This window comes from Carettochelys insculpta, chromosome 5 (assembly GCF_033958435.1).
Source record: "Carettochelys insculpta isolate YL-2023 chromosome 5, ASM3395843v1, whole genome shotgun sequence".
NCBI lineage: Eukaryota > Metazoa > Chordata > Testudines > Carettochelyidae > Carettochelys > Carettochelys insculpta.
In genome coordinates this window covers 57,817,381-57,844,948 of record NC_134141.1, presented here as the reverse complement: position 1 = coordinate 57,844,948, position 27,568 = coordinate 57,817,381, and the positions used below count along the sequence as shown (strand labels likewise).

The following is a 27,568-nucleotide window of genomic DNA, read 5'->3' as shown; positions in this document are numbered from 1 at the left end:
TTATCTTTTTCTGATTTGTCCTCCTTGCTTACTGTTTTTGGTTCCCTGTGCCTTAAATATTGAGTCTGTTCTGGTCTGGATATGGTCTGAAGAAGTGGGTCTGTCCCACGAAAGCTCACCTAATAAACTATTTTTGCTAGTCTTTAAAGTGCTGCTTGACTGCTTTTTGTTTTGATAGTGTATAGACTAGCACGGCTTACTCTCTGTCACTATTCAACCTGCCCCTAGGTTTTTCTCAGCCTTGCTGCTTTTCCAATAAACTATTTTCTGCTGATTAAATTACTTTTCTGATTGTTTTCTTTTCCCCCAAAAGAAGTATTAGGTTGCATTTTTTAGATTAAATCTAATTGTGTTACCTGTATGTAATTTGTAAAATCTCAGAATAATTTCTCTGGCTGTACTGTTTGTTCACCATCCCTTCTTAGTATAGAGTTAATTAAATCTGTTTACTTGCTCTTTTAGATTATTAATGAAGAGATTAAGTCCAGTCTGAACAGAGTTTGTGACACCTTGATTTCTACCTGTCCCATATCCCCATTCAGAATGCTGCATTAGCATTTATTATTCCTTTTTGGATATACCCCTTCACACAGCTTTCAATATTTAGGACATATAAAAACCAAATTCTGTTTCTGTCTCAGGGCTTCATGTTACTCCCCATCCCTGTAGTATTGAAATAGTATTTCAAATAAATAATAGAGAAATAATTGCTATACTGGAACATGAGTAAAAAAATACAGTATCGTATTCAACCCTAATTTTAATTTGTACCTCCTCTGCCTTGCCTCTCCCTCACTTATTTCTATCATGCTATGAAGGGAGGCTTTGTTAGCCTCTGTGCTTCTATGGATGGGTGTACTGCTGAAGCAAATATATATGTGCAACCCTTATTCCTCCCCTCTCCCATTCAGATGCTTTCAGCTACTTTCCTACCATTCTTTCCTGGTGAATAGGCACAGCTGCCGTAGATCACAGGAGCTAAGTGGACCCTTTGCAACTATTCTGAACACTGCTGCTTTGTAGCTGCATTGTATTAAAATACACTCCTTCACTGTAGGTATGCAATGGAATGATGAGATCCCCATGATGTGTTCCATCTATTTTGGCACTTGAACCATGGACCCAGTTCTTGCCCTGACAGTTGTGTTTTGTTTTGCTTTTTTGTCGTTTCAACCAACAGTAATTACAAATGGAAAAAGAATTGGTCCTTGCTACTCAAAATACAATCCAGCATCTTTTAGATACTGGTGCCCAAAGACTTTTCTCTTCAGTTCATTTGCCACCTACTTTTAAAATTCTCTGGCATGTGAGAACTTGAAATTGAAAAGGGTTTATTGACATTCCTGTGAGGACTGTGCCATTGAATCAAACATTCAAGAGAGAGAACACAGGCTCAAAATGCTGAGGACTGTTACAAATACTTCTTGCAAGTGCCTCATGGAGAATGAACAAATAGCATGTGAGATTATCATTCTTGGGTTGGGTTAATTCCATGTCCACTTGTATGTTTTAGTTAGTTACAGACTTGAAAACAGGATAGGTTTTCACTTAATATGTATAGTTTTTCCCTGGAAATATTTTCTGGGAAAGGATTTATTTGTGCTCAAAAAGCATAGATAATATGGTTTTCTGACAACATAGCATGTCCTGTTATCTTGCCACTTTGTTTCCCCTTCTGTCAAGGTTTGTATGGTTTTGGGTGTTTTTCTCCCTTCCCAGGCAAATGTTTAACACTGTTAAAGCTGCTTCTCAGTTACAAGGGGCTATCTTAAAATAAATAAAATTTAAATGATTCTGGGGTAGAAGTATGTTTTTAGTCTTTTGAATATGATATTGAGTAGCTGAACCTCCTCTGCCACCAGTTAATGCACAAATAGCATACAAGATAGCACTCTTCATTATAGTTTACCAGTCCTGACCATATCTGATAGTGGTGGGAAATTATGTAAATGATTCCTCCACTATGTAAGTGGAAGAGATATAATTCACAGTCCAGGGCAACAGCTGTCATATCTCCCCTTCACAGTCCAGCGAGGGCAATCACTCTTGGCTCTGAGCTCCTCAGCCATCACTTCTTGGCTTGAGACTTGTGTCTTTCTCCCTCCCAAATGGGGTTTTTCCAGCCTGCACAGTTCCATTCCTACACCATGAGTTCCCTAGAAGTTAGACTGCTTTCTCTTTGGAAACTGTAAACTGTGATTGCACACAGTAGGAAGTTACCACATAGCAATTTCTAAGCAAGCACATTTATTAATTTTCAGAGGAGTAGCCATGTTAGTATGTTTCAGAACTCCTCTCTGTGTTTGCTGTGGCACCTTTAAAGACTAACAAATTTGTTGGGGCATAAGCTTTCAAGAGCTGGAGCATCTGATGAAGAGGATACCTGCCAAGAAAGTATGCTAAAATAAATGTACTAGTCTTTAAGGTGCTACAGGACTCATTATTTTCACATTTCTTAAGGTAAAATCTTTACAGGGATTACACACCTGATTTCCTACACTCCAGATTTGTTTGGGACTACAAATTCATACCACTTATGAACGCAGAACAAACTCACCTATGAACCTGAGTTCTTTATACAATTTGGGCATTTGATTTAAGGACCCATAACAAATAATCAGGAAACAATCATTTTCTCCTCAGGGTACTGCTTCAGACGTTTTTTGGCTAACCAAAAGCAAGACAGGCACAAATTTGCCTTCACGTTCCTCTAGATATTTCATGAAAAATACTGTATGTGTCCCAAAACTTCATTCTTGAACATTATAGTTCTTTGATCATTCAGGCCCACAATAATATGTAGCCTTTGCATTTAATACAGTGTATTCAAAGAATTCTTAATTCAGTAGGATCTTCCAAAGATACTGCAGGAAATTGCTGTGGTTGTCACAACATATGACCAGGAAAGGGTTTCTGTTGTGTTTCTCACATGGTATACTGTATATTTTGCAAGACCTGTAAATACATGTGATATCCCAAAGTCTAAAGCTCCAAAATTTGTAGTGTGTAAACCTTACTAGAAAGCAGTGGAAGGATATCACTGATAGATCTATGCTGGCACTGATTCTGGCATTGTTCAATGGAGGGTGCCCTATTTTGTTTGAGAGGGGAGGAGTGACTGTACGCTGAGTGCTCAATCCTGTATAGTGTCTGCAGAAACCTTGTCTATCTTTTGGAAAAACTCATGTTTTCCTGAATTCTGACTTTATGCTGATTCTGAAACAGAGCTGTTTGGCTCTAAATGTCTGAGGAAGCCTAGACATTTTTCATGCCAAAATGGATTTATTGTGGTAATTGCTGGAGCTGACAGTGAGATTTTTATAATAACTTGAAGTGGCTTTGGTTCCTTTTACCTTTCATAGAAAGATAATAGTAGCTTCCTTATCCCAGAGCTTTTTCCTACCATCCTCTTCTGCTGCTTTTACCTCTCCTCTCTCTCTTTCTACAGAAGACCAGAGAGTTTTCAAGCTGGTAACGCATGCACAATTACAAATGTGAGAGACAGTTGAAGAAATGAATCTCAGAGCTACCGCTTAAGAGCAACAGTACGCTGAAACTCGAAACGAGAGACTTGGGCTTCTCTGTGTTAGATCCACGTTTCCCAAACTGTACTACATATGATCTGGGGGTATGTGAGACATTTTGGGAGGGTAAGCAAGGGGGAGTCACAGGAGAAATCGTGGAATGGAGGGGGTTTGCTTCTTTATTTAATTGCCTTTTCATAACTGGCTAATCAGACAAAGTTTTAAGTCTGTGGGGAATTTTTATTTCAAGATGTACCTATCAGATCACTGATATACAGATATGAGGTACAGAGCCCTTGCCTCTGATCGCAACCATGCAGTGTGGTTCAGTTGCCTAGCAACGCTCCAGTCTAACTGAGCTCAAAACTTTTGATTGTTTTCAAAGGAGTTGTATATGTAACACTGCAACTATATATCCCTATATAACAATGAAATAGAGAAAGATAGTGTGGTAGTGTTGAGAAGAATGTACAATGTGTCTGTGATGAGAAAGGTAGGTTTTTTGTGGGCAGTTGGTAGAGCTGAAAGGAGGTAAACAGTAAGTAAAGTATTTGAGAAATTTTGTTTTAAACCAAACGGATTCATTCAGGGGTGGAAACATGAAATGAACTTTTCTGTTGGATGATTGGCACATTACTGCTTTGCTTTAATCACATTATGAAGCAGTAAACCATTTTTTGCCTAGATCTGCTATCTAATATTTTAAAAACCCACAGCTCGCAGTCTGGAAATTTTCTGCATAGTGAAAAGTATGCTTCAAAAGTTATTCATTGAGTGTGTGGTGCTAGTTGCACAGCACTTCTCAGGCTTCAGGATTGTATGTGCTTACATATCATAAAAGGTCTCTGTGCATAAGCAGACAATATGTTACACTGTTGAAAATACAGAGAATCTCCTGTGAAGTTAGTATGGAAAATAAAAGAATAATTAAGTATAGTATCTAGGTTGCCCCCCCCCCCCCACACACACATTCTGTTGTTTTGAGAAACTGAAGTTAAAAAAATGGGTGTAGTTTGAGGGTATTGCAAAATGAGTCTCAAGTAGTAAATCCAACATGTATTATTTGATAGTTTTTGAATTTTAATGCTGCAGCAATTTTCTTCTAAAGAAAAAGAATAATTAGAAGATGAGCAGATTGACACTTTCTAGTATTTGTTGTCTATAACATTTTCCATGCAAAGCTCCACAGATAAATTATAATAGTACTTGAGCCAGCTTGCAGCTTGGTAGCAGAACCAGATCTGACACGAGGAAAAATGCCTTGTGCCCGTAGCAGCAAGAGGGTCTACAAGTCCTCTCTACTGCAGAGTTTTTCTGAGGAAAATTCAAAATTTAATTTTAAATTCTTAAAAGTGCTTGCTCGCATCTGTTCCATGCTAGGTGTGTGTACCTGGCTCCAGAAGGTGCAAGAGCTGGTCCTATGAATAATAGCAGAGGTGGGAGAAATATCTGGCAGGTGTGCATGATCCATGCACACACCCAGCGGGGCGTGAATATGAGCGACACATCTGAAATAACAACAGTCTGCAAAAGTGTTAGTGACAGGTTGTTGGGTGGTTTTTGTTTTTTTGTTTTTTGTTTAAGCCAACAGTTTGACTCCATAATGTCAGTCTAATTCCCAGTCAGGTCCCATAGCTTTTTGTAGGAGTTTGTCCCTTTTACTTTATTTCCCCTTCTGAGGTGTTTGCAGCAGCTGGTTCCCTTCTAGGCTTCCAGAAGACACTAGGCTGAGGAAAGGCACAAGGAAAGATTTTCTGTCCTCTGTGCCCATCCCATTCCTTCAGTCTCATTCTTATTGTGTGCCTTGTTGGGAAGCTTGCCTGGCTCTGTGGGCAGAATGTAGCTTTCCTTACAGTCCAACCAGATGGATTCTTCTCAACCCCCTTTCCTGAATATAATTTTCTCCAGCAGGAGGAATGCAAGATGAAATATCAGTGAAAGTTCTTTACTACAAAATAAGAGTGGCTGTGCTGGGTCAGACCAGTTGTCTGTCTAGTCTAGGATCCTGTCTTTGGCATTGGACACTGTCAGGTGTTTCAGGGAGAGTGAATAGAACAGGTAATTACAAGGTGATCTATCCCTGTCATCCAGGCCCAGCTGCAGCTGATCAGAGGCTATAGACACCCAGAGCATGGGGTTGTATTCCCAACCATCTTGGCTAATAGCTATGGGCTATTCTTCAGAACTTACACTTCTTCTTCGAGTGTCCCCGTGGGTGCTCCACATTAGGTGTCGGGCTCGCCCGGCGCTGCAGATCGGATCTTCCAAGCAGTTTCTGCCGGACCGCGCATGCGCCGGTGCGCGCCGCTCCCCCGCGCGTTCCCGGCCATGTGCGCGATCCGGTCCCCGCCAGTTCCTCTTAACCGCCGTCGGCTGCAGACGGAATCCAACTAGGCTAAGGCCAAGTAGCGTATTCAACGACTTTATCTGTTTTTCTTTAAAGTTTTTTTCAGGCACTTAGGCTACTACGAGTTAGCCGGTTGTTATTTTGTAAAAAAAAAAAACAACGAACAAGCTACGAGCGGGACAGCTCAGCCAGTCCCAGTAACAAGCGCCGGAGGCCAGGAGCTAGGGCCATCAGCCCTCCTGCTAAGGCAGGCCATCGGATGGGGAAAACGGCACAAAGAAGGTGCTAAGTACCCACTTAAAAACTCAGACTCACCAACAATGTCCTCTTCAGGCTTTAAAAAAAAAAACAAAACGTGAGTCCTGCCGAGAGGCGATGCCAGTGTCCGATGGGCACAGTCTATGCATAAGGTGCCTGGGGGAGTCCCATGTGGCACAGAAATGCGCCTTCTGCGCTAAATTAACAACCAGAGCACGGAGGGACAGGGAGATGAGGATAAAAATGCTGCTTCTTGATAAGGCCCTCCAGCCAGAAGCGCCGGAGCGGCCGCAGCAGGAGGGACCCTCCGGGGCCCTTAAAAGGAAAGCTGCCTCCCTCACTCCATCAGCGCAGAAACGGAGGAAAGTATCTCCAGCCCGATCCCTGCCGGCAGCAACAGCGAGCGGGACGGGAGGAGCAAGCAGCCCCCAGCCGCAGCAACAGCTGATCGGCGGTGGCACGGAGAGCCATGTGGAAACGGCTCAGCCTCCGATACTCAGCCAGCCACCCCGCACCGCAGGCAGGGCAGCGGCTAAACAAGCGCCGGTACTGGCGGCACCGCAGGCAGCGGCACCGACCCCCGGGGAACTGGCGGTGCAGAGCGCGCAGGCACGCAGCCTGCCGGCACCGGAGGACACCGCACATGCGGCACCGCCCTCGAGCGTGCCGAGCTCGGTGCGGATGGGGCCGGAATCCCCTGTATGCTCCCCAGCCCGATCCCTGCCGGCAGCAACAGCGAGCGGGACGGGAGGAGCGGGCAGCCCCCAGCCGCAGCAACGGCTGATCGGCGGCAGCACGGAGAGCCACGTGGAAGCGGCTCAGTCTCCGATAATCAGCCAGCCGCCCCGCACCGCAGGCAGGGCGGCGGCTAAACAAGCGCCAGTACCACCGACCCCCGGAAAACCGGCGGTGCAGAGCGCGCAGGCACGCAGCCTGCCGGCACCGAAGGACACCGCACGTGCGGCACCGCCTTCGAGTGTGCCGAGCTCGGTGCGGACGGGGCCGGGATCCCCTGTATGTCAGGGGCGGAGTTACCTCCTCAAGGGAGGGGGAAGACTGCACACAAGAGGAGGCATTGCAGCCCCTCTCCGCACAGGGCTGTGGAGTTGCTTTCTCACAGCCCTCCGCTATGTTGCAGACTCCAACTAGAAGGCAGGGGTCCCCCCGCCCCAGCCTACCCGGAGCCCCCTTCTCCATTTCTGCAACCAGCCTCACCCTGGCTGGGACCACGCAGGGTATAGACACCATCGGCAATCTACTAGGGAAAAATCCCTACAAACGATCTCGTACCCCCGAGGGCAATTGCGACCGGGGACAGAGACTTAAGCATCTCAGGGGGGACTGGTTATGGAACCCCGAGATTTTTCCTCGCAAACCTGTAGTGAGAGGGTGTACCATCAGCAGGAACCGGAAGGGTCCAGAGAGACGTACCCCAGCGGTTCCTTGCTCTCCTCCCCGGATGAGGCTACGGCCCCGGGGGACGTCCATCCTCCGGACGATCTCAAACAGTTCCAAGAGCTGTTTTACGAGGGTGGCCTTCACGCAAGGCATCCAGACAGCAAAGGTGCAAGAGCAACACCATAAGCTCCTCAAAAATCTGAGACCTCCGGCCTCCTCCAAAATAGCAATACCGCTGATGACGCAATCTTGGAGTCTGCCACTATGATATGGCAGACTCCTGCGACTATTCCGCCTGTCCACAAGAGAGCGGGGGAAAAAAAAAAAAAAATACTTCGTGCCGACGAAGGGCATGGAGTTCCTGTTCAGCCACCCACAACCAAATTCTTTGGTGGTGGAGTCGTCGCAACATGGGGGAACAGACAAACATGCCAAAAAGCTAGAGCTGTTGGGCAGAAAGGTCTACTCCTCCTCCACGCTACTGTTGCCAATGGCAAATTACGCAGCGCTTCCAGAGGGCACGAAACCAGTGCTCAAGGCCATCATCCGACCATTTTATAACCAGTGGCAAAGGATCACCACAGACAAATGGGTGCTGGAGATCATAGCCACGGGGTACGCCATCCCCTCCCAGTTGCTCCCACCGCCATGACCTCCACCCAGGGCCCCACCTCCAGGAGGCCTCCCATGTAGCGAGGCTCAAGCAGGAGGTAGACCATCTCATGCTTGTAGGGGCAGTGGAAAGAGTGCCGGAGCAACTGCAAGGGAGAGGGTTCTACTCGAGGTACTTCCTCACGGGGAGGTCCATCTTAGATTTTCGAGGCCTCCCCGGTACCTGCGCAAGCAACGCTTTCGGATGATCACAAACGCCTCCATCCTTACGGCACTAGACGATGGAGATTGGTTCGCAGCCCTCGACTTACAAGGTCCTACCGTTTGGGCTCTCCTCAGCCCCCAGAGTCTTCACCAAGACCTTGGCAGTGGTGTCAGCCTACCTGCACAGACAGGGGGTATTTATATTCCAGTATCTGGATGACTGCCTACTCAAAGGGGCCTCGAAGGAGGAGGTACTACGCATAATATGTGTCACAGCAGGCACGTTCTCTTCGCTCGGCCTGCTTATCAATCTGACAAAATCAAAGATAGAGTTCGTAGGGGCACGCATAAATTCTACTACAGCGAGGGCGTATCTACCAGAGACTCGCTTTCGGGCCATCGGCTCCCTCGCGCAAAGCTTCACCTTCAGCCCTATGGTGCCGGTTCTGACGTGCTTACAGCCGCTGGGCCACATGGCAGCAGCGACGTTTCGTAGAACAGAACGCCAGGTTACACATGCGCAGCATGCAGCATTGGCTGGCGAGCGTATACAAACCGGCAGCACACACTGTTCACAGGATGGCGTCGCCCACAACAGAGGTGCGCAAATCCCTGCAATGGTGGGTAAACCCCGGGAACCTGCTAACAAGGGTACCCTTCCACCAACCACACGTATTGGTTTTTCTTACTACAGATGCCTCCCTCATAGGGTGGGGAGCACACATGGGCGAAGAGGTGACGCAAGGGCTGTGGTCCTCCATGGAGCAGTCACTGCACACAAATATACTGGAGCTCAGAGCAGTGTTCAACGCCTGCAGACACTTTCGAGACCAAATGAAAGGCAAGGTAGTCGGGATCAGTACAGACGATACCTCCACCATGTTTTATATAAATCGGCAAGGAGGAGCTCGGTCCCGTGCCTTATGTGTAGAAGCAGTCCGGTTGTGGAACTGCTGCATCGCCAACAATATAACCTTGAAAGCCTCGTACTTACCAGACGCTCGCAATGTGCAGGCAGACCAGCTGAGCAGGCGTTTCGCACTCACGCACGAGTGGCAGATCCGTCCCGATCTGCTGCAACCGATTTTTCCACGCATGGGGTTTTCCCCAGATAGACCTGTTTGCTACTCAGCACAACAAGAAGTGCCCACGATTCTGCTCCAGGGCAGGACTGGGACGGGGGTCCCTGAGGGACGCCTTCGCGATCTCATGGAGGGGCCCCCTGCTTTACGCTTTCCCTCCCACAGTGCTCATCCACAAAGTGTTGCAGAAAGCCAGGAAGGAAGGAACCTGAATGATCCCGATAGTCCCAACGTGGGATCGACAGCAATGGTTCCCCCTACTCCTGCGCATGTCGGACCGGCCACCGATGTCCCCTCCGGTGGCGCTGGATCTGCTCACGCAAGCCCAGGGGTCCATAGTGCATCCGCACCCCCAAGGCCTGCGACTACAAACGTGGTTAATCCATGGCTCAGCTCCCTAGAGAGCACATGTACGGAGGAAGTGCAGCAAGTCCTAGAAAGTAGCAGGAGGACTTCCACCAGGAAGACCTACAAACAGAAATGGACTCGCTTTACGGCATGGTGTTCTACCAAACAGCTAGCCCCCTTTCGGTGCCTATGGCTGTGATATTAGAGTATTTACTGGACCTCAAGAGAGGAGGACTCTCGCTATCCTCGTTTCAGGTCCACCTGGCCGCCATTTTGGCGTTCAGACACGAAGAGGAAGGGCACACGGTGTTCGCCCATCCCATGGTTACCAGGTTCTTCAAAGGGCTGGTAAGCCTATACCCCCCTCAGAAACCGCTTCCACCTCCGTGGAACTTGGACCTGGTGCTTAATGCGAAAAGGGGACCACCGTTCGAGCCTTTGGCCACGGTTTCCCTCCGCCTCCTTATGATGAAGATGACCTTTCTTCTCGCAATCACGTCAGCTCGCAGGGTGAGCGAGCTTGAGGCAGTTATGGCAACGCCACCCTGCGCTGTTTTTCCAAGGAGGCGGTAACCATACGGCTGCATCCAGCCCTTGTTCCTAAAGTTTCTTTCTGGGTTTCATACTAACGAACCTATTGTTTACCCTTGTTTATCCAAAGCCTCATAACTCTAACAAGGAGGCGCGCCTACACCTCCTGGACGTGAGGAGGCGCTAGCTATCTATATGGACAGGACCAAGTCCTTCCGGAGAACGGATAGGCTCCTAGTCTCTATCGATCCCAAATCAAAAGGAGAATGTCTCTCTTCGCAGAGAATCTCTAAGCACATCGTATCTTGCATAAAAATGTGCTACAAACTCAAAAAGACTCCTTTACTGGCCACGCCCAGGGCTCATTCCACTAGGGCGGTGGCAGCATCAACAGCCTTTTTTTCAAGGGCGTTGCGCTAAAAGACATTTGCAGAGTGGCGACCTGGTCATCCTGTGACACCTTCGCCAAACATTACGCCCTTCACAGGGTATTCCAAGAGGATACCCGTCTCTCGGCAGCGGTCCTCTCGGGGACAAGCTGCACATAATCCGATTACCCACCTCCTATCTTGGGTTACTGCTGGGTAGTCACCTAATGTGGAGCACCCACGGGGACACTCGAAGAAGAAAGAAAGGTTACTCACCGTAGTAACGGTGGTTCTTCGAGATGTGTCCCCGTGGGTGCTCCACTACCCGCCCATCCTCCCCGCTCCGGATCTCTGTTTAGTGTTTTGCAGGAGCATCCGAGGCGGTTGGTCAAGGAACTGGCGGGGACCGGATCGCGCACATGGCCGGGAGCGCGCGGGGGAGCGGCGCGCACCGGCGCATGCGCGGTCCAGCAGAAACTGCTTGGAAGATCCGATCTGCGGCGCCGGGCGAGCCCGACACCTAATGTGGAGCACCCACGGGGACACATCTCGAAGAACCACCGTTACTACGGTGAGTAACCTTTCTTTCTTCTTTGAACCCACTTTTACTTTACATCCTCTGGGAACATGTTTCATGCAACACAGTCCCCCTGTGGAAAGTGCTTCCTTAAACTTATTCTAAACTTTCAGTTAATTTTATTGGGATACTTGTGGTTCTTATGCTGTGTGGAGTAAATAATGCTTTCTTACTCTCTGTCTCCACATTTAGTCATGATGTCATAGACTGCTGTTGTACCCTCCCTTTCATTGTCATTTTTGTTGCCCTGTTCCTAATAACTTTTTTTTTAATTGTGCAGGTAAAACTGCATGCAGCATTACAGGTGTGGGCATCCATTATTAAATCATATTATATTGCCTCTTCCAAGTGAAGCAGTGAAGCCCTCCCCCTTGAAATATCTTAAAACTTGTCTGGACAAAGCATTAGAAAAGATATTGTAAAGAATAATACTGCCCTGGCACAGTGGATGGTTTAGAATAGTTAATAAGCTTCTCCCACCTTTAATCACTATGGCTGTGTCTACACTAGCTCCCAACTTTGAAGGGAGCATAGTAAGTAGGTTGTTGGGAGATTACTAATGAAGTTCTGCAGTGCATATGCAGCACTTCATTAAGCTAATTCTCCCCTGTGGCAACTTTGAAGTGACAAACTTGAAGGTGCCAGCTTGTGTGTAGCCGTGGCTAACCCACTGGTACTTCAAAGTGCCTGGGCTACTTCCACGTCCCTTTACTCCTCAAAATTTAAATTTTGCCACTTCAAAGTTGCCACAAGGGAGAATTAACTTAATGAAGTGCTGCATATGGACCCTAGCACTTCATTAGTCCTCTCCCGACACCCAACTTAGCATGCTCCCTTTGAAGTTGGGAGCTAGTGTAGACACTGCCTATGAGTCTGATAGTCCTTTTAAAATGGGTCTCTTCAGAAGTGGTACCTTTTAGGAAGGAAATTGGATTTTGTGCTTATGGTTCTAAAGGGTCTGTGACTACAGTTTCAACTGTCCATATTTTTGCTAGTTAGTAGTTTTGTGAGCGTGCTCAAGAAGAATTGAATCCAGAAAATAATCACTGGAATTAAAAGTGCTTTAGTGTCAATAGATCATACTTTTGCACACTGCATTGTAAGTGGCAGCTTTTTAAGGGGTGACAAGAAATTTGGTGTTCAGTTGATAGGATAACAGTTTGGTCAGAGACAGTTTTTTGAGAAAACTCATTTTATATTGATGCATTGCAAGCATGAGGCCAAGTGCTTTGGAAGGAGAGGATTTAGAGCCGTAATTAACCACTGGTTCAATAGGAATTACAAGATCACAGAACAAATTACTGTTATTAAGGGAGGTATTTGTTCTCACACCAACCAGTCATCTTATTTTGCTCTCTGATTTGATCATGCCTTGTGTGTATGTTTTAAAAGCTGGTGTATACAGTTATATTTTCAGTAGAATATTGTGTTTGCATGTTTCTGTGATTCACCTTTTATTTTAGTTTAACTTACGGGATCTCTGCTGTAAAGAAACAAAAAAACCTACCTAACATCTGTGTGGCTTGGTACTTGATTGACGGTAGTAAATGAATGCCACAGTGAGAACAAAGGGAGCAATGTCTGAGTCAGTCATCCATATAGCTGACTTCCAGTTTATAAGCAGCAGTCCTACTACAGGTTGAACCTCCTTGGTCCATCACCATAGGGACCTTAGTGGTCCCAAATGAGAGATTTTTCTAGACCAGGGGAGCTTTATGTTGCTACCCCCACTGGCACTCCAGCCCAGCTCCCTTGCCCTGCAAATGCAGCTTACCACTGCAGCTGGCTCCCTGGACATGGCCCTTTTGTGGGACTGCTGTGGGACACTGAGGCTCTGCCCTGCAGGGCCTCCCCTGCAGGGGCAACCAGGAAGCCAGCTTGGTTTGCCCTCCTGCCCCGGCCCTCTGGTCCAAAAGCTGGCCAAGAGTGTGTTCGTTTTAGGAGGTACAACTTGTAGCTAGTGTTTAGTAAAACGGTATTTATTTTATTTTTGAATATTTTAAAAATGTAAAGAGGGGGGAAAACCAAAATGGCATAGCTTTGAAATCACAGCCGTGAAATGGCCCTTTGAATGCAGCATAAATGTGATCTGCACATACAGCATATAATGAAAAGAGCTGTGGGGTTATGTGCTGAATACCCCTGGGGAGAGTAAGAAAGCAATTCAGCATATGAGTAATTCCCCTCCCCCCATGCTTAGTTCATAAACCCCATGCTCTGAGAACTGTTATAGAATTGTGCACTCACTATATCACGGTTGTAGCCAGTCTGTGTATCAGGAGTCAAGTGAATGGCAGTTGTTTCAGAACTGTGTGGTGTAGTTTTGTAATATCTTTCAGTTGATTTGGTTAATAAAACCCTTGGGGTACAGAGAATTAGAATCTCGGCAAAAACTGTACCTTTTTTAAAAAACACTTCTCTCTCTTGTGCTCCCATTTTTTGGTCTCAGGAGGTCAATTTTGTACTGTAATGTGTTGACTGGGAATCCTCCTAGAAAGTAGCCAAAATCTGGAGAAGGTATTGGGGAAAGTTTTCAATACTGCTTAGAAACATGCATATACATATTTCATAGCATTGGAAGGAACCTTGAGAGGTTATCGAGTCAGTCCCCTGCACTCACAGCTGGACATATCACCGTCCCTCACAAATGTTTTTTTAATAATCTAACCAGCCCCAGACCCTTGAAGGGCTCTCTCAAGGATTGAACTCACAACCCTAGGTTTACAAGGCCAATGCTGTCACTGATGAGATCATGTCTACACTACAAACTGCAGGAGACTTGAATTACCTCAGTATAAACAAGCTACAGTTAGTATATTACTTGTGAGAATGCAGATATGTCTCCTTGCATCAGTGCTGCAAAAACTCACCAGGAGTACTTGTGTGGGTGCATAGTGTGGTGCGCTGTAGGTCGGTATCCCAGTATGCAACTAACCACTCTGTGGTTCGCAGTCTTGTGGCAATGTATGGTGAGGTAGGAATGAGTTGTGCAGGGGTGATCGAGAGCATGGAATGAAGTACCCATCATGCAACTTTCTTCATTCCATAGTGCCATCCATATCCCATAATTTTCACACTTTTTCAAAAATCCTGCAAGCCTATATGGCACTTCCTTTTGCCCATCTCTGACAGAAGCATGGATTCATACAGCTCTGTGCTATTATCATGAGCTTTGCAGACACACAGCAAATGAGCCTGGAGTGGTAGGTCCAATTCTGGGACCTCCCACCCCCAGTATAGAAAGGATGTGGATGCATTTGATGCACAATGATGCATTGAAGTGGGTACAGCAGAGGGCAACCAAAATGCGTGGGGGGCTGGAGCACATGACCTACCAGGAGATATTGAGGGATTTGAGCTTATTTAGTTGGCAGAAGAGGGAGGGCCAAGTTGATAGCAGCCTTCAACTTCCTGAAGGTGGGGATTGTAAGAGGATAGAGGCAGACTGTTTTCAGTAATGATGGATGGCAGAAGAAAGGAACAGTGGTCTCAAGTGAGAATGGGGGAAGTGTAGGTTGTTGTTAGGAAAAACTTTTTCACTAGGAGGCTGGTGAAGCACTGGAATGCATTAGCTAGAGAGGTGGTAGAATCTCCATCCCTAGAGGTTTTGAAGTCATGGCTTGACAAAGTCCTGGCTGGGGTGATATAATTAGGGTTGATCCTGCTTTAGGCAGGAGCTGGAGAAGATGACCTCCAAAGGTCCTTTCCAGCCCGAGGATTCTATGATTCAGTATTTGCAGAGTAGCAGGAAGAACAGCAGCAGAAGGGAATGTGACAGTTTCATGCAAATCAGATTGCTTTAGGAAAACCAGTTAAAGGCTGTTGATGGTGTTACAGAGCAAATGCAGACAATGGTCCAACTCTTCTGGCCTGAGAAATGAGAACTAACTTGTGGGGATCGCATCTGAATGTGGTTTGGGGACAATGAGTGGCAGCTGCAGAACTTTCCAATGCACAAGGCTACATCTTGGATCAGTGTGTCAGGTTTGCGCAGCCATTCAGTGCAGGGACACCAGAATGAGAGCCATACAGGCAGTTGAGAAGCTAACAGTGCCCATTGTGTATAACTTGCGACTCCAGAGGACTAGTGTCAGTGGGAAAATATTGTGAAAATCCACCCTGGAGGTTCCTGTCATGCAAAGTAAGCAGGACTATTAATGTTTTTCTGCTATGCAGGACTGTCTAGACCTGGGGGAGAGGCTCCTTTCCCCAGCCATGGCTACCACACCTCTACTCACCTGCACAACCCTTGAGAGCCTGCTGTGCAGCAATGTTCCTCAGAGGGAACTTAGATTTCAAGTGACATTTCACCTACATCTTAAGAACACAGGACTTTTCAGGAAGCTACAATAATGACTGTTCAGGAAAGAACATTAGATTATCATTGGCAATGTTGAAATGCCAGTAGTGATCATGGGGGACCCAGCATGCTCCCATCCCAAGAAGCTGAATGCCTGCCACATCGACAGTCCCAGGGAAAGATTCAGTTATTCCTCAGTAGGTTCTGAATGACCTCTGAATATGCTTTTGGTCATTTCAAGGGATGCTAGTAATGGTGATTCTTATTCATATTGAATCTCAGTGAGAGGGAAGACCCTATTTAGACACAGACTGGCTAAACTAGTAAGGAGGTCTTTAAACTAGGTTTGATGGGGGCAGGGGAGCAAAGCTCGTGGGTAGGTAGAGAACATGGAGACCTGGGAGATGGGTCAGAAATGGAAAGGAGTATGGACTATAATGGCAGACAAAAAGAAGGGTCAGGCCAAAACTGGAAGGCAAGATCAAATCAATATCTGAAAGCCTATATACAAATGCAAGAAGTATGGGTAGTAAGCAGGAAGACCTGGAAGTGCTAATAAATAAATACAACTGTGAGATTGTTGGCATCACAGAAACTTGGTGGGATAATGCACATGATTGGAATGTTGGTATGGAAGGCTACAGCTTGCTCAGGAAGGACAGATGGGAAAAAGGGAGGAGGTGTTGCCTTATATATTAAAAATGTACGTACTTGGACTGAGGCGGAGAGGGACATAGGAAACAGATGTGTTGAGAGTCTCTGGGTTAAGCTAAAAGGGGTAAAAAAAACAAGGGTGATGTCCTGCTAGGAGTCTACTATGAGCCACCTACCCAGGTGGAAGAGGTGGATGAGGCTTTTTTTTTTAAACAACTCACAAAATCATCCAGGGCCCAGGATTTAATGGTGATGGGCGACTTCAACTATCCACATATATATGCTGAGAAACTAACACAGCGAACACACAGACTATCCAATAAATTCTTGGACTGCATTGGAGACAACTTTTTATTTCAGAAGGTTGAAAAACCTACCGGGGGGGAAGCTGTCATAGATTTGATTTTAACAAATGGGGGGAACCGATTGAGAATCTGAAAGTGGAAGGCAGCTTGTGTGAAAGTGATCATGAAATCACAGAGGTCACTATTTTAAGGAAGGGTAGAAGGGGAAACAGCAAAATAGAGACAATGGATTTCAGGAAGGTGGATTTTGGTAAACTCAGAGCTGGTAGGCAGGGTCCCGTGGGAAGCAAGGCTGAGGGGAAAAACAACTGAGGAGAGTTGGCAGTTTTTCAAAGGGACGTTATTAAGGGCCCAAAAGCAAGCTATTCCGCTGCATAGGAAGGATAGAAAATATGGCAAAGACCACCTTGGCTTAACCAGGAGATCTTGCATGATCTCAAAATAAAAAAGGAACCATATAAAAAATGGAAACTAGGACAAATTACAAAGGATGAATATAGGCAGACAACACAGAAATGCAGGGGCAAGATTAGAAAGGCAAAGGCACAAAATGAGCTCAGATTAGCTGCGGGCATAAAGGGAAACAAGAAGACTTTTTTTATAAATACATGAAAACCAAGAGGAAGGCCAAAGATAGAGTAGGCTCATTGCTCAGTGAGGAGGGAGAAATAGTAACGTGAGACTTAGAAGTGGCAGAAATGCTTAATGACTTCTTTGTTTCGGTATTCACTGAGAAGTCTGAAGAAGGAATGCCTAACATAGTGAATGCTAGTGGGAAAGGGGTAGGTTTTGAAGATGAATAAAAAAAGAACAAGTTAAAAATCACTGAGGAAGGTTAGATGTCTGCAAGTCACTGGGGCCTGATGAAATGCATCCTAGAATACTCAAGGAGCTGATGGAGGAGGTATCTGAGCCATTAGCCATCATCTTTGGAAAATCATGGGAGACGAGAGAGATTCCAGAAGACTGGAAAAAGGCAAATATAGTGCCCATTTATAAAAGGGAGAATAACAACAATGCAGGAAACTGCAGACCGGTCAGTTTAACTTCTGTGCCTGGAAAGATAATGAAACAAGCAATTAAAGAAATCTGCAAACACTTGGAAGGTTGTAAGGTGATAGGGAACAGCCAGCATGGATTTGCAAAGAGCAAATCATGTCAAACCAATCTGATAGCTTTCTTTGATAAGATAATGAGCCTTGTGGATAAGGGACGAGCGGTGGATGTGGTGTACCTAGACTTTAGTAAGGCATTTGATATGGTCTCACATGAATTCTTATCAATAAACTAGGCAAATACAACTTAGATGGGGCTACTGTAAGGTGGGTGTAAAACTGGCTGGATAACCGTTCTCAGAGAGTAGTTATTAATGGTTCTCAATCCTGCTGGAAAGGTATAATAAGTGGGGTTCTGCATGGGTCTGTATTGGGACCGGCTCTGTTCAATATCTTCATCAACAATTTAGATACTGGCATAGAAAGTACGCTAATTAAGTTTGCAGATGATACCAAGCTAGGAGGGGTTGCAGCTGCTTTGGAGGATAGGGTCAAAATTCAAAATGATCTGGACAAATTGGAGAAATGGTCTGAAGTAAACAGGATGAAGTTTAATAAAGACAAACGCAAAGTGCTCCATTTGGAAGGAACAATCAGTTCCACGCATACAGAATGGGAAGCGACTGTCTAGGAAGGAGTATGGCAGAAAGGGATCTAGGGGTTATAGTGGTCCACAAGTTAAATATGAGTCAACAGTGTGATGCTGTTGCAAAAAAAGCAAACATGATTCTAGGATGCATTAACAGGTGTGTTGTGAACAAGACATGAGAAGTCATTCTTCCGCTCTACTCTGCGCTGGTTAGGCCTCATCTGGAGTATTGTGTCCAGTTCTGGGTGCCACATTTAAGAAAGATGTGGAGAAAATGAAAAGGTTTAGAAAAGAGCAACAAGAATGATCAAAGGTTTAAAGAACATGACCTATGAAGAAAGGCTAAAAGAATTGGGCTTGTTTAGTTTGGAAAAAAGAAGATTAAGGAGGGACATGATAGTGGTTTTCAGGTATTTGAAAGGGTGTCATAAGGAGGAGGGGGAACACTTGTTCTTCTTGGCGTCTGAGGATAGAACAAGAAGCAATGAGCTTAAACTGCAGCAAGGGAGGTTTAGGTTGGACATTAGGAAAAAGTTCCTAACTGTCAGGGTGGTCAAACACTGGAATAAATTGCCTACGGTGGTTGTGGAATCTCCATCTGTGGAGATATTTAAGAACAGTTAGATAAATGTCTATCGGGGATGGTCTAGACAGTACTTGGTCCTGCCATGAGGGCAGGGGGCTGGACTCGATGACTCAAGGTCCCTTCCAGTCCTAGCATTCTGTGATTCAATGAAAATTATCCCAGCTGTGGGGAAGGGGAGAGAAGCTACCCACTGAGGTGGGGCAGTGGAGGAGGAGCCACTGCCTGAGCATCCCGACCACAAGTGAAATTAGAAGAGCTCAGTGCTGAGCTATGCTCCTGAGGGATGGCTTGGAAGAGCAGTTAGACAGCAACAGTAATCTTTTGTGTTGAATTGTGGTGTACCTATCTCTGAAGTTTTAGAGACTGTAAGGAATTGTATAGTATTCCTGAAATTTTAGAGGCTGTAAGGAATTGTATAGTGCTTGGTGTACTTTTATGAATATAATTTTGTTAATGCAGGTGTTACTTTTGCGATTCTTGCTGTGCTTTCCTATTATGCTGTCACTGATCTAGGAATTCTGTCACCCTATAAAGTAACAGAAGGCTAATGCTTTCAGTAGTGGTAGGCATTCTGCTGCCTATGTAGCAAAGTAGGAATGAGAAATTATTTAGCAAAAAGTGGAGTTTTATTTCATACCTATGCAAAACAGTGCTATAAAATGTACAATAAAAACTTCTGAAACACATGAATAAAATTACACTTCAAGAGAACGTTTCTGTTCACTTTGGTTATACATGCAGCAACACTAGCTCTTCTACAGCAGAATAAGTGGTGGTCTCCTTACTGTCCCCCAGCATGAAGTGATAAGGATATGGGTGTGGCTTCTGATGTGGAGTGTTGTGGGTACAGGCACCTGCTGAAGTATAATTCTCTATTGGCTGCAAATGACATTGTGTCCCTGACTGTTGAAATTGTTGGTCAGGGAGAATCTGCACTGTTTGTTTGGTGCCAGAAAGCCCATTGTGTCCTGGTCCAAATCCATCTCTCAGTCCTGCACTTCTGTCATGTCTGTTCTTTCCCCCTTCATATTGTCTGTAGTATTCAGCCTTGCAGCCTTATCTTCATCGTCTGGTACTGCAAGCCGATGGTGAAAGTGTTGCAGAGGAAGAAATGAGGTTGCCATCCCTAGGAACCTTCAGGAGAGGGCTGTAGAGCATCTCCATGAAAGTTTCATTGTGATCTCTTGGGAGGAGTCAGTGGACATCCCTGTATACATAAACTGCTCTGCAAGGCTCCCTGCAACTAATTCTACTGGAGAATGATAAGCAAAGAGCACACCAGCAGGCAATTTAGGCTAGTGAGTGGGCCTCATGAAGGGCTCTCTTTTGTCTCAGTGGGCTGCAAGACCATTGCAACCAAGAGAGTGCGCAGGACAGGGCAGTTTTGCTAACTTCACTTGCATACTTAAAATTTGCAGTGAGCACCGATTTGAATCATAGCAGCTCTTTGCTTGGGTGCAGAAGTACATGGCTCTCACAGTCAATGTTGTGTGCACTCAGCATACATCTCCCTTTAGTGATACTGATAGGCAAAAACCTATGCAGATAGAAGCCAGTGGAATCTGGCAGCACAGTACATAGTTATCGACAAACAAAACGTTTCACAAGACCCACATAGATGGGCTGAAGTTGCCTATTTCCTCTGTCTTTTGTGCTGATACCTCTTCTAGCCTGAGGAAAATTTAATGAAAAATCAGTACCTGTGTCCTCTTAAGTTTAGGGTTCAACATGATCGGTACCCTTAAATATGGTAATAGGAAATGCCATCGCAGAGGCATGTGACTTGGGCTCCCCAGAGGTATCTGCAATGGTATGTGGGACAGTGGCAGGATATTCACCAAGTATGGCATACAATCCTTTTGAAATGAAGCAAGTCTGCAGCTTGGCACCAGTTAAACTACTGGCCTCTCTGGCCTTTTGGTATGCCTCCCGCAGTTTCTTTGCTTTCTCATGGCCCTGCTTCTGATCTGTGTCACCCCTTCTCCTGCTTTCTCCGTGCAACCTTCTGTTCGGTGTCCATGTTTCTAGCTTATGTGATAGAGCACAAGGCTTTAGCCTGAAAAGTTGCAGGTTCATGTTTCTGCATAGCGTCGTCTTCTCATAAGTCCAGGGGATCCAGTGACTTCTCTCTGCACCAGTTGGGAGTATGTCAGGAGCAGTGCCGTGGTTAGTTAGGCAGATACACATAACAGGAGAGCTGCAAGGTGCACTTGCTAAGCTAGGCAGTCAAGAAAAGGCTCTTCAAAAATACAATGGATTTTGGGGGAGCCGGGGAAGACTTTGGGTCCCCGTGATCCCTGGGCAGTTGACTTCACAATTATTATCAGAGCTGTCAGTGTCAGGCAATATGGAACAGCGGTTTTAAGTCTATGCTCTTACTTCATCGACTGCAGTACATCAGCTGTGGTTCAGTGTTGCTTGGAGGGAGGTGTTGCTGTGTCACAGGGGAATTTCATTTGTGTGACAAATTTCAGTGTAGACAAATGCACAATTAGGTTGATACAAGTCAACATACATTGACTAACTTCGTAGCACGGACCAGGCCTTAAATTGTAAGGTGCATAAGGGTAGTAGGGGTGCAGCAGCACCCCCTGGCTTAAGTTGGTTTCCATACTCTACAGGGTGTGCAGTTCTTTGTTCAATGGCTTTAAGCATCCTTCCTTCAACATAGGACCAGACAATTAATGCATTATTTGAAAATACTTGCAAGTCATTTTTAGATTAAAAAGAAAGAAACCAAAAATTGGTTCCCTCTTTTTGCAGATAAAAGTGTAAAGGAGCAATTGCTAGCAAGTACTAAAGATCAGAAATCAGAGGAAGATTCTTCAGAAGATTACCAGCATATAGTGAACTGACAAAACAGTAATTAGTAAAGCTACTGGATTTTGCACACAGATCGTAGATTTGATTGGGTTTGAAATACATTGTAAAGCCCAGATACTAAAATGGCGGGGGGGTTGTGTTTTCCCAATACTGGTCTCTCTGTTAAATTGGCAGACTCTCATCAGATCTCTCTTTGCTGTCTGCATCCTGCAATATCTGGAGCGAGCATCGTGGGTGTGGGGGGTGTGTATGTTTAAAAATCATGATGATATGCTTAGTTTCTTATGTTATGTAATAGTTGCTTAACTGTTCTTTGCTGTAGGGTGGCTTTCACATCCCACAGCAGTATGTACTGTTGGAGATAATGGGAGAGTTTTTTACATTCACACAAATTGGACTGTGAGCTCCTTTGTTCTGTGAAGCACTTATTATTTTACAGCACCTATAGTGTTCTAAGTCTTTCAGCTGTTTCACATTAAAATACATGTACAACTGCACATTTTCTGCAAAAAGTACAGTATGTGATGGCTTAAAAGGTTGATCATAGAGCACAGGCAGTTGTGTGACATTTTCCTTTTTTGTTCCTGTTTACTTAAAGGGAAAAGTTTGCATAAAGTTAAATTTAGTTTGCATTTGTAGTTCCCACAGCTCCTCTGTATGGCCGTGTATCTTAGATCCAGGCTTCCACAATCAACACTCCTTTTGGAAGGAATGGGTGAAGAGGTCAATAGGTTTTTCATTACCCTCCTTCCTTCATTCTCAGCCTTACTCTTCTATCACTTCCCCCATAGGATGTTTTCTCACAGGCCTTTGAAGCGTTGGGAAATTACAGTGGTAGAATCCATGGTAAATCAGTGTTAAATCTTCCATGTGTTTACTGTTGCATCAGCTGCTTGTGGTTAAACCAACAGTTTTTGTCCATTCTGATGAAAACTTGTTTTGATCACATGTTCTAATGTAATCTTTGTTTTGGCATTGCAGACCGTGGTGCATGTGATACAGAACCCAGCCTCAATGCTGTTGCAGAGCATATTATAGGCAAACCACATTACCATTTACATTCCTCCAGATTTTGCAAGATACTGGCTCACCACTTTAGTTGGAGAAATACATTAGGATGTCAGACTTGAAGGAATCAAGTTTGAGAAGCAGGAGGGAACCTGGAGAACAAGATAATCTTGGATGTATTCTTGCCAGTCAGAGGAACATGGAAGTCTGCATTCTCAATCATGTCACAGCTAAGAAAGTAGGAAGTTGCTCATTCAGGAGTTCCCATCCTGAGTGCTGATGTCTCTGCTTTAACTGATGTTTGAGCTGTGGTGATCAGCTGGCTGTGGTGTTTGGTGGTGACAGTTTCCAAAGCAGCAGATTGCTTTTTCAGGTGCAGCAGAGCATGGGTTTCCTGTTTGTCATAATATCGGCATGTGGGGGTGTGGAGTCCCTTCCAACAGAAGGAGAAAAAGGCTGGGAATTGAATGTCCATGCAAAAGAGGAGCAGTATGGGGGGCTGTCATGCCAATCCTGGGCCACACACAGTCACTTACCACTTCTTCATCAGTGCAAAGTGGATCTGAAATCTACATCACGTGATCCTAGCGAATCTACCCCCATGTAAGTGATGTGAGTGAAGTTACCCCCCATCTAATTGAAGTGACTTAGGTGCAGCACACCAAAGTACCAGTGTAGCCTTTCTGGCTCAGGAGTGTGTTTTAAAAAAAAAGAACAAAACAAAAAAAACCCCACACCTCTTGGGAGGGATTTACCTAGAACACTGGGTGAACTCTCCCATCGCGCCTACTGTAGCCACGCTGCTGCATTAAAGTGCTACCGCAGCTTCACTTTAAACTTGGAAGTATGGACAAAGCTGTCAGAGGATGTGGTTAGGACATTGTCCTTTTGGGTCATTGTCAGCTAGCACACCTTAACGTAGACTTCAGGGTGCTCCAGTTTCTCCTGGTAACCAGCCTGTGGGTGCAAAGTGGCCCCTATGTCAGGAAGCAAAAAGGGAGTCATTGGTTTTGTGTTCTTTAGCTGTCCTGAATGCTCCTCAGTCACAGGTGAGGATCTGGTCCATTGATAGCTGAGAATATAGAACTACAAAAATGGGGTGGACAACCTTTTTTGCATCAGGGGCCACACTGCAATTTTTTGTGTGTTCTGGGGGCCAAACAAAAAATAACCCTAATCCTCCCCCTGGCTTAAACCCCTCGCAGCGCCAAACCACCCTCCCGCATCCCCAAACTGTGCTCCTGCCCCCAGTCTTAAACCGCCCGGAGCTCCAAACTGTCCCCTGCCCACTCTCAGCCTTAACCCCCCTCACAGCCCCAAACTGCTCTGCTGCCTGCCCCTTGCTGCGGCTGGGGCTCTGCCCATGCCCCCTTCCCCCCCACCCGGAGCCAGCAGCAGCTCTGCACTTTGGCCTCCAGGGCTCTATCCCTGAGGCTGGCAGCAGCTCGGTGCTCCAGCCTCCAGGGCTCTGCCTCTGGGGTAAGCTTCAGCTCTGTGCCTCAGCTGGTGCTGCCACAGCAGCCAGCCCCGCAAGCCAGATTCTGGCCTGTGGGCTACCTGTTGGACACCCCTGTACAAAGAGAAACACTTGATAAAGATCACATTATCAGTATTTTAAAATAGCTATTTAAGGCAAGACGTGGTCTTAAATAATTTTTACTGTATTCTCAAAAGGGGATAAGTATGTTGCCTTAAAATTATAGAAGTTGTGGGGAGGGATAGCTTAGTGGTTTGAGCATTGGCCTCTAAACCCCCAGTTATGAGCTCAATCCTTAAGGAGGCCATTTAGGGATTGGGGCAAATAGATGTCAGGGATGGTGCTTGGCTCTGCCAAGAGGGCAGGGGACTGGACTAGATGACCTCCCAAGGTCCCTTCCAGTTCTAGGAGGCATGCATCTCCAGTTACATTATTTTGAGCTAGAGGTGGGGCTGGCTCAGTGCTTTGAGCATTGGCCTCCTAAACCCAGATTCGTGAGCTCAATCCTTGAGGGGACCATTTGTGCATCTGGGGAAAATAGGCTAAAACAAATTTGTCTAAGGAGGCTGGTAGGTCCTGCTGTGCTGGCAGGGAACTGGACACAAGGACCTGGGAAGGTCCCTTCCAGTTGTAGGCAGTAGGTGTATCTCCATGGTGGGACTTGGATGCAGATTACAAAGTAGATGAATATATGGATTCTTATCTAAACTTATTTCATTTTTAAATTACTTGTCAATAAACACTTGATATGAATCAGTTAAGATTTTATCAGACATAATTGTTTCACACAAAACTAATATATACATTTCAAGGTGGGTTTTTTTTTTTTCCAGGTTTTATTTATGTCTGGAAGATAATGCTTGATTTAAAATATTTACTTTTCAAATTTAAATAGAGGCAAATGCCATAAGTGTTTTAAAAGAGATAGAAATGTGCTTTATGTAGCCACTAGTGATATGTGCTGCACCATCCCAAGCACATGATTCAGCATGCTCGCACTTTGTCGGTGCTTCCTCATGACCACGTTACGGCTGCTAAAGGAAGACCCAGCTTTAATTATGACACCAGAAAGAAAAGTGAGGGGAGCAGACAGTGGTCAACAGTCTAACAAAGGAAAAGGTGATGACAGTTAGCCAGGAAGTTGAGTTACTGAATAAGCTGGCAAGTGGTCACACTGCATCCTCAGTAGCTAGACTGAGTGGCATCAGCGAGTCTGCTGTGTGTTATTTAAAAAAAGGAGCAAAACATAAAGGACAATGTTGCTACAATACCAGGAAATTTTACAGGACTTAAAGAGCAAGAGCTTCCCCTCACAGTGTTGCTTTGCAAACCCACCTGTTAACCCCTCCCTCCCAGAAGAACAGTAAGATTCCCAGGCAGTGAGTTCAAAGTTTTGGGTGATTAAGGTTGAAGTTGATTTAATTATCTTTGTGTTCCTTTTTGGCCATTAATTCACTGCTTTTAAGTTAAACTTGCTTGTTGTCTGCTAAACAACAGGCAGTAAAACATTCTTTGCAGGCAATGTGCTTTTTATGTGTTGTGAACACTTTTCCCCTCTTCCCCCTCCATAATCTCCCAGGATTCATCATTTTTGCCATTCATGACTTTCTCTGGAACATAACCTCCCAGGAATGGCAAAGCCTTCCTGTATAGGAACAAGTATCAGAGAGGTAGCCGTGGTAGTCTGTAGCTTCAAGAACAGCAAGAAGTCATGTGGCACCTTATAGAGTAACGGATTGTTTGGAGCATAAGTTTTCGTGGGCAAAGACCTTCTGATGAAGCGGGTCTTTGCCCACAAAAGCTTATGCTCCAAAATACCTGTTAGTCTATAAGGTGCCACAAGACTTCTTGTTGTTGTAGAAGCATGAGCGGTTTTCCTAGCAAATTTTCAGTAGATAGTATTCTGTTTAAAAAAAAAAAAAAAAAAAAAAAACCTGGAAAAATCCTAAAATGTTACAAATATTATTAATTTCAAAAAACAAATCAAATTCTCAAGGTGTTTTGCCCTGAATTATTGGGCATGTTTTTAATGTGTAATACCTTGTAACCCAAGAAGGCACAGGTTCAACAACTTTTTTATTCTTTTTCATCTATGATGTCATGGTCTTGCCTTCCTGAATACCAAGTTGCTGTTTTAACTCTTGAGATTTTTTCTACTGTAATAGTTGATATTATATCAAGAAGTATGCTTATGTTGTGCTGTGTTCAATAAATAAATAGCAGTAATACCATGCTGCCTGAACCAAATGGCAATTCATTAAAAATGAACCATGAAGGGTAGGCATAAATATTGATCATACTGGATTCCACTTTAAAGAAATTAAACACAAGCTGTCTGGAGGTAAATAATGAAACATATTTATTTAGAAAAAGGCGAATCCTAGAAAGCAGTAGTTTAACTATCAAAGAATTGTTCAGTTATCTGTCATAGCTCTTATTTTTTTGACACTATGGACAATAAATCTATTACCTGTAGAGAAATGTACATCAAACTGAAGTGAGGTGGTTGTGTGACATTCTCTGGCCTGTAATATGCAGATGATCAGACTAGATGATCCTGATGGGCCACTCTCACCTTAAAGTCTGAGCCTGTATGTGAGTTTTCTGAAATATTTTAACAGCCTCTTCTTTACTACCTGTAGTTTTATTATGTGTTGTGTTTGGTTATGCAAACAAGCAACAATAGTTTCCACCCATAGTAATAAATATAAATTTTGCCTAATAATTTCACAATTCCTAGAATCAGATTTTTTTTTTTCTTCCTGATTCTTTTAGTGGTCAGTTTGCTGTAGTGAGAAAATGTCGTGAGAAGAGCACTGGTCACTGGTATGCTGCAAAATTCATCAAGAAACGGAGAACGAAGTCCAGCCGGCGGGGAGTGAGTAGAGAAGATATTGAGCGAGAAGTTAACATCCTGAAAGAGATTCAGCACCCCAATGTGATCACACTACATGATGTTTATGAGAACAAAACCGATGTTATTCTCATTCTGGAACTGTAAGTAGTTCTTGAGGGACTTGGGGTATGATGGAGATGGCCTATATATTTGGGAAGTGGGGGGTTGATCAGAGCAGAAGTGATTTAATGAACTTCCTGTAGTGATGATTCAGATTTGCCTTGGTGTTTTGAGAGCTCTTTTATTCTAGGTTTGAGTTAAATCTCATAGCAGTTCATTCCTATTGAAGCAAACTGCCCAGAAGCCAGAGGTGGAGTCACAGTTCAATAGATCCAGTGTAGGTCTTTCCGCTTGCTACTTTAATCACTATGATTCTGGTGATATCCGAAGGTAAGGTGCATTTCACATATCTCCGGTGTAAACTTCTCTGAATGTAAAATGGGGACACTGAGCAGGGGATATAGCAATATTGTTTTTTAAAAATGAAATTGGATGGCAATTTGGTTTGTAATTCTTATGATCACCCAATTTTTGTTCTGTATTATATTGGTATAAATTCTTAGTAACCCCATTGAATGCAGTTTTACATCTGTATAATTAAGCACACAATTTACCCGATGTTTGTT

The 27,568-nt window shown here is 44.9% G+C and overlaps 1 protein-coding gene across 3 annotated transcripts in view; it reads left to right on the top strand.

Annotated features, from left to right (window-relative positions):
• DAPK1 (death associated protein kinase 1) overlaps positions 1–27,568 on the top strand; it is a 170,381-nt gene that overhangs the window by 49,556 nt on the left and 93,257 nt on the right. For all 3 annotated transcript variants that reach the window (XR_012645713.1, XM_074995143.1, XM_074995142.1), the window contains exon 3: positions 26,822–27,043. Coding sequence is in view for 2 of the 3 variants with exons in the window: in XM_074995143.1 (XP_074851244.1) it covers positions 26,822–27,043 (222 nt within the window). In the remaining variant the exon portion in view is untranslated. The remainder of the gene's footprint in view (positions 1–26,821; positions 27,044–27,568) is intronic.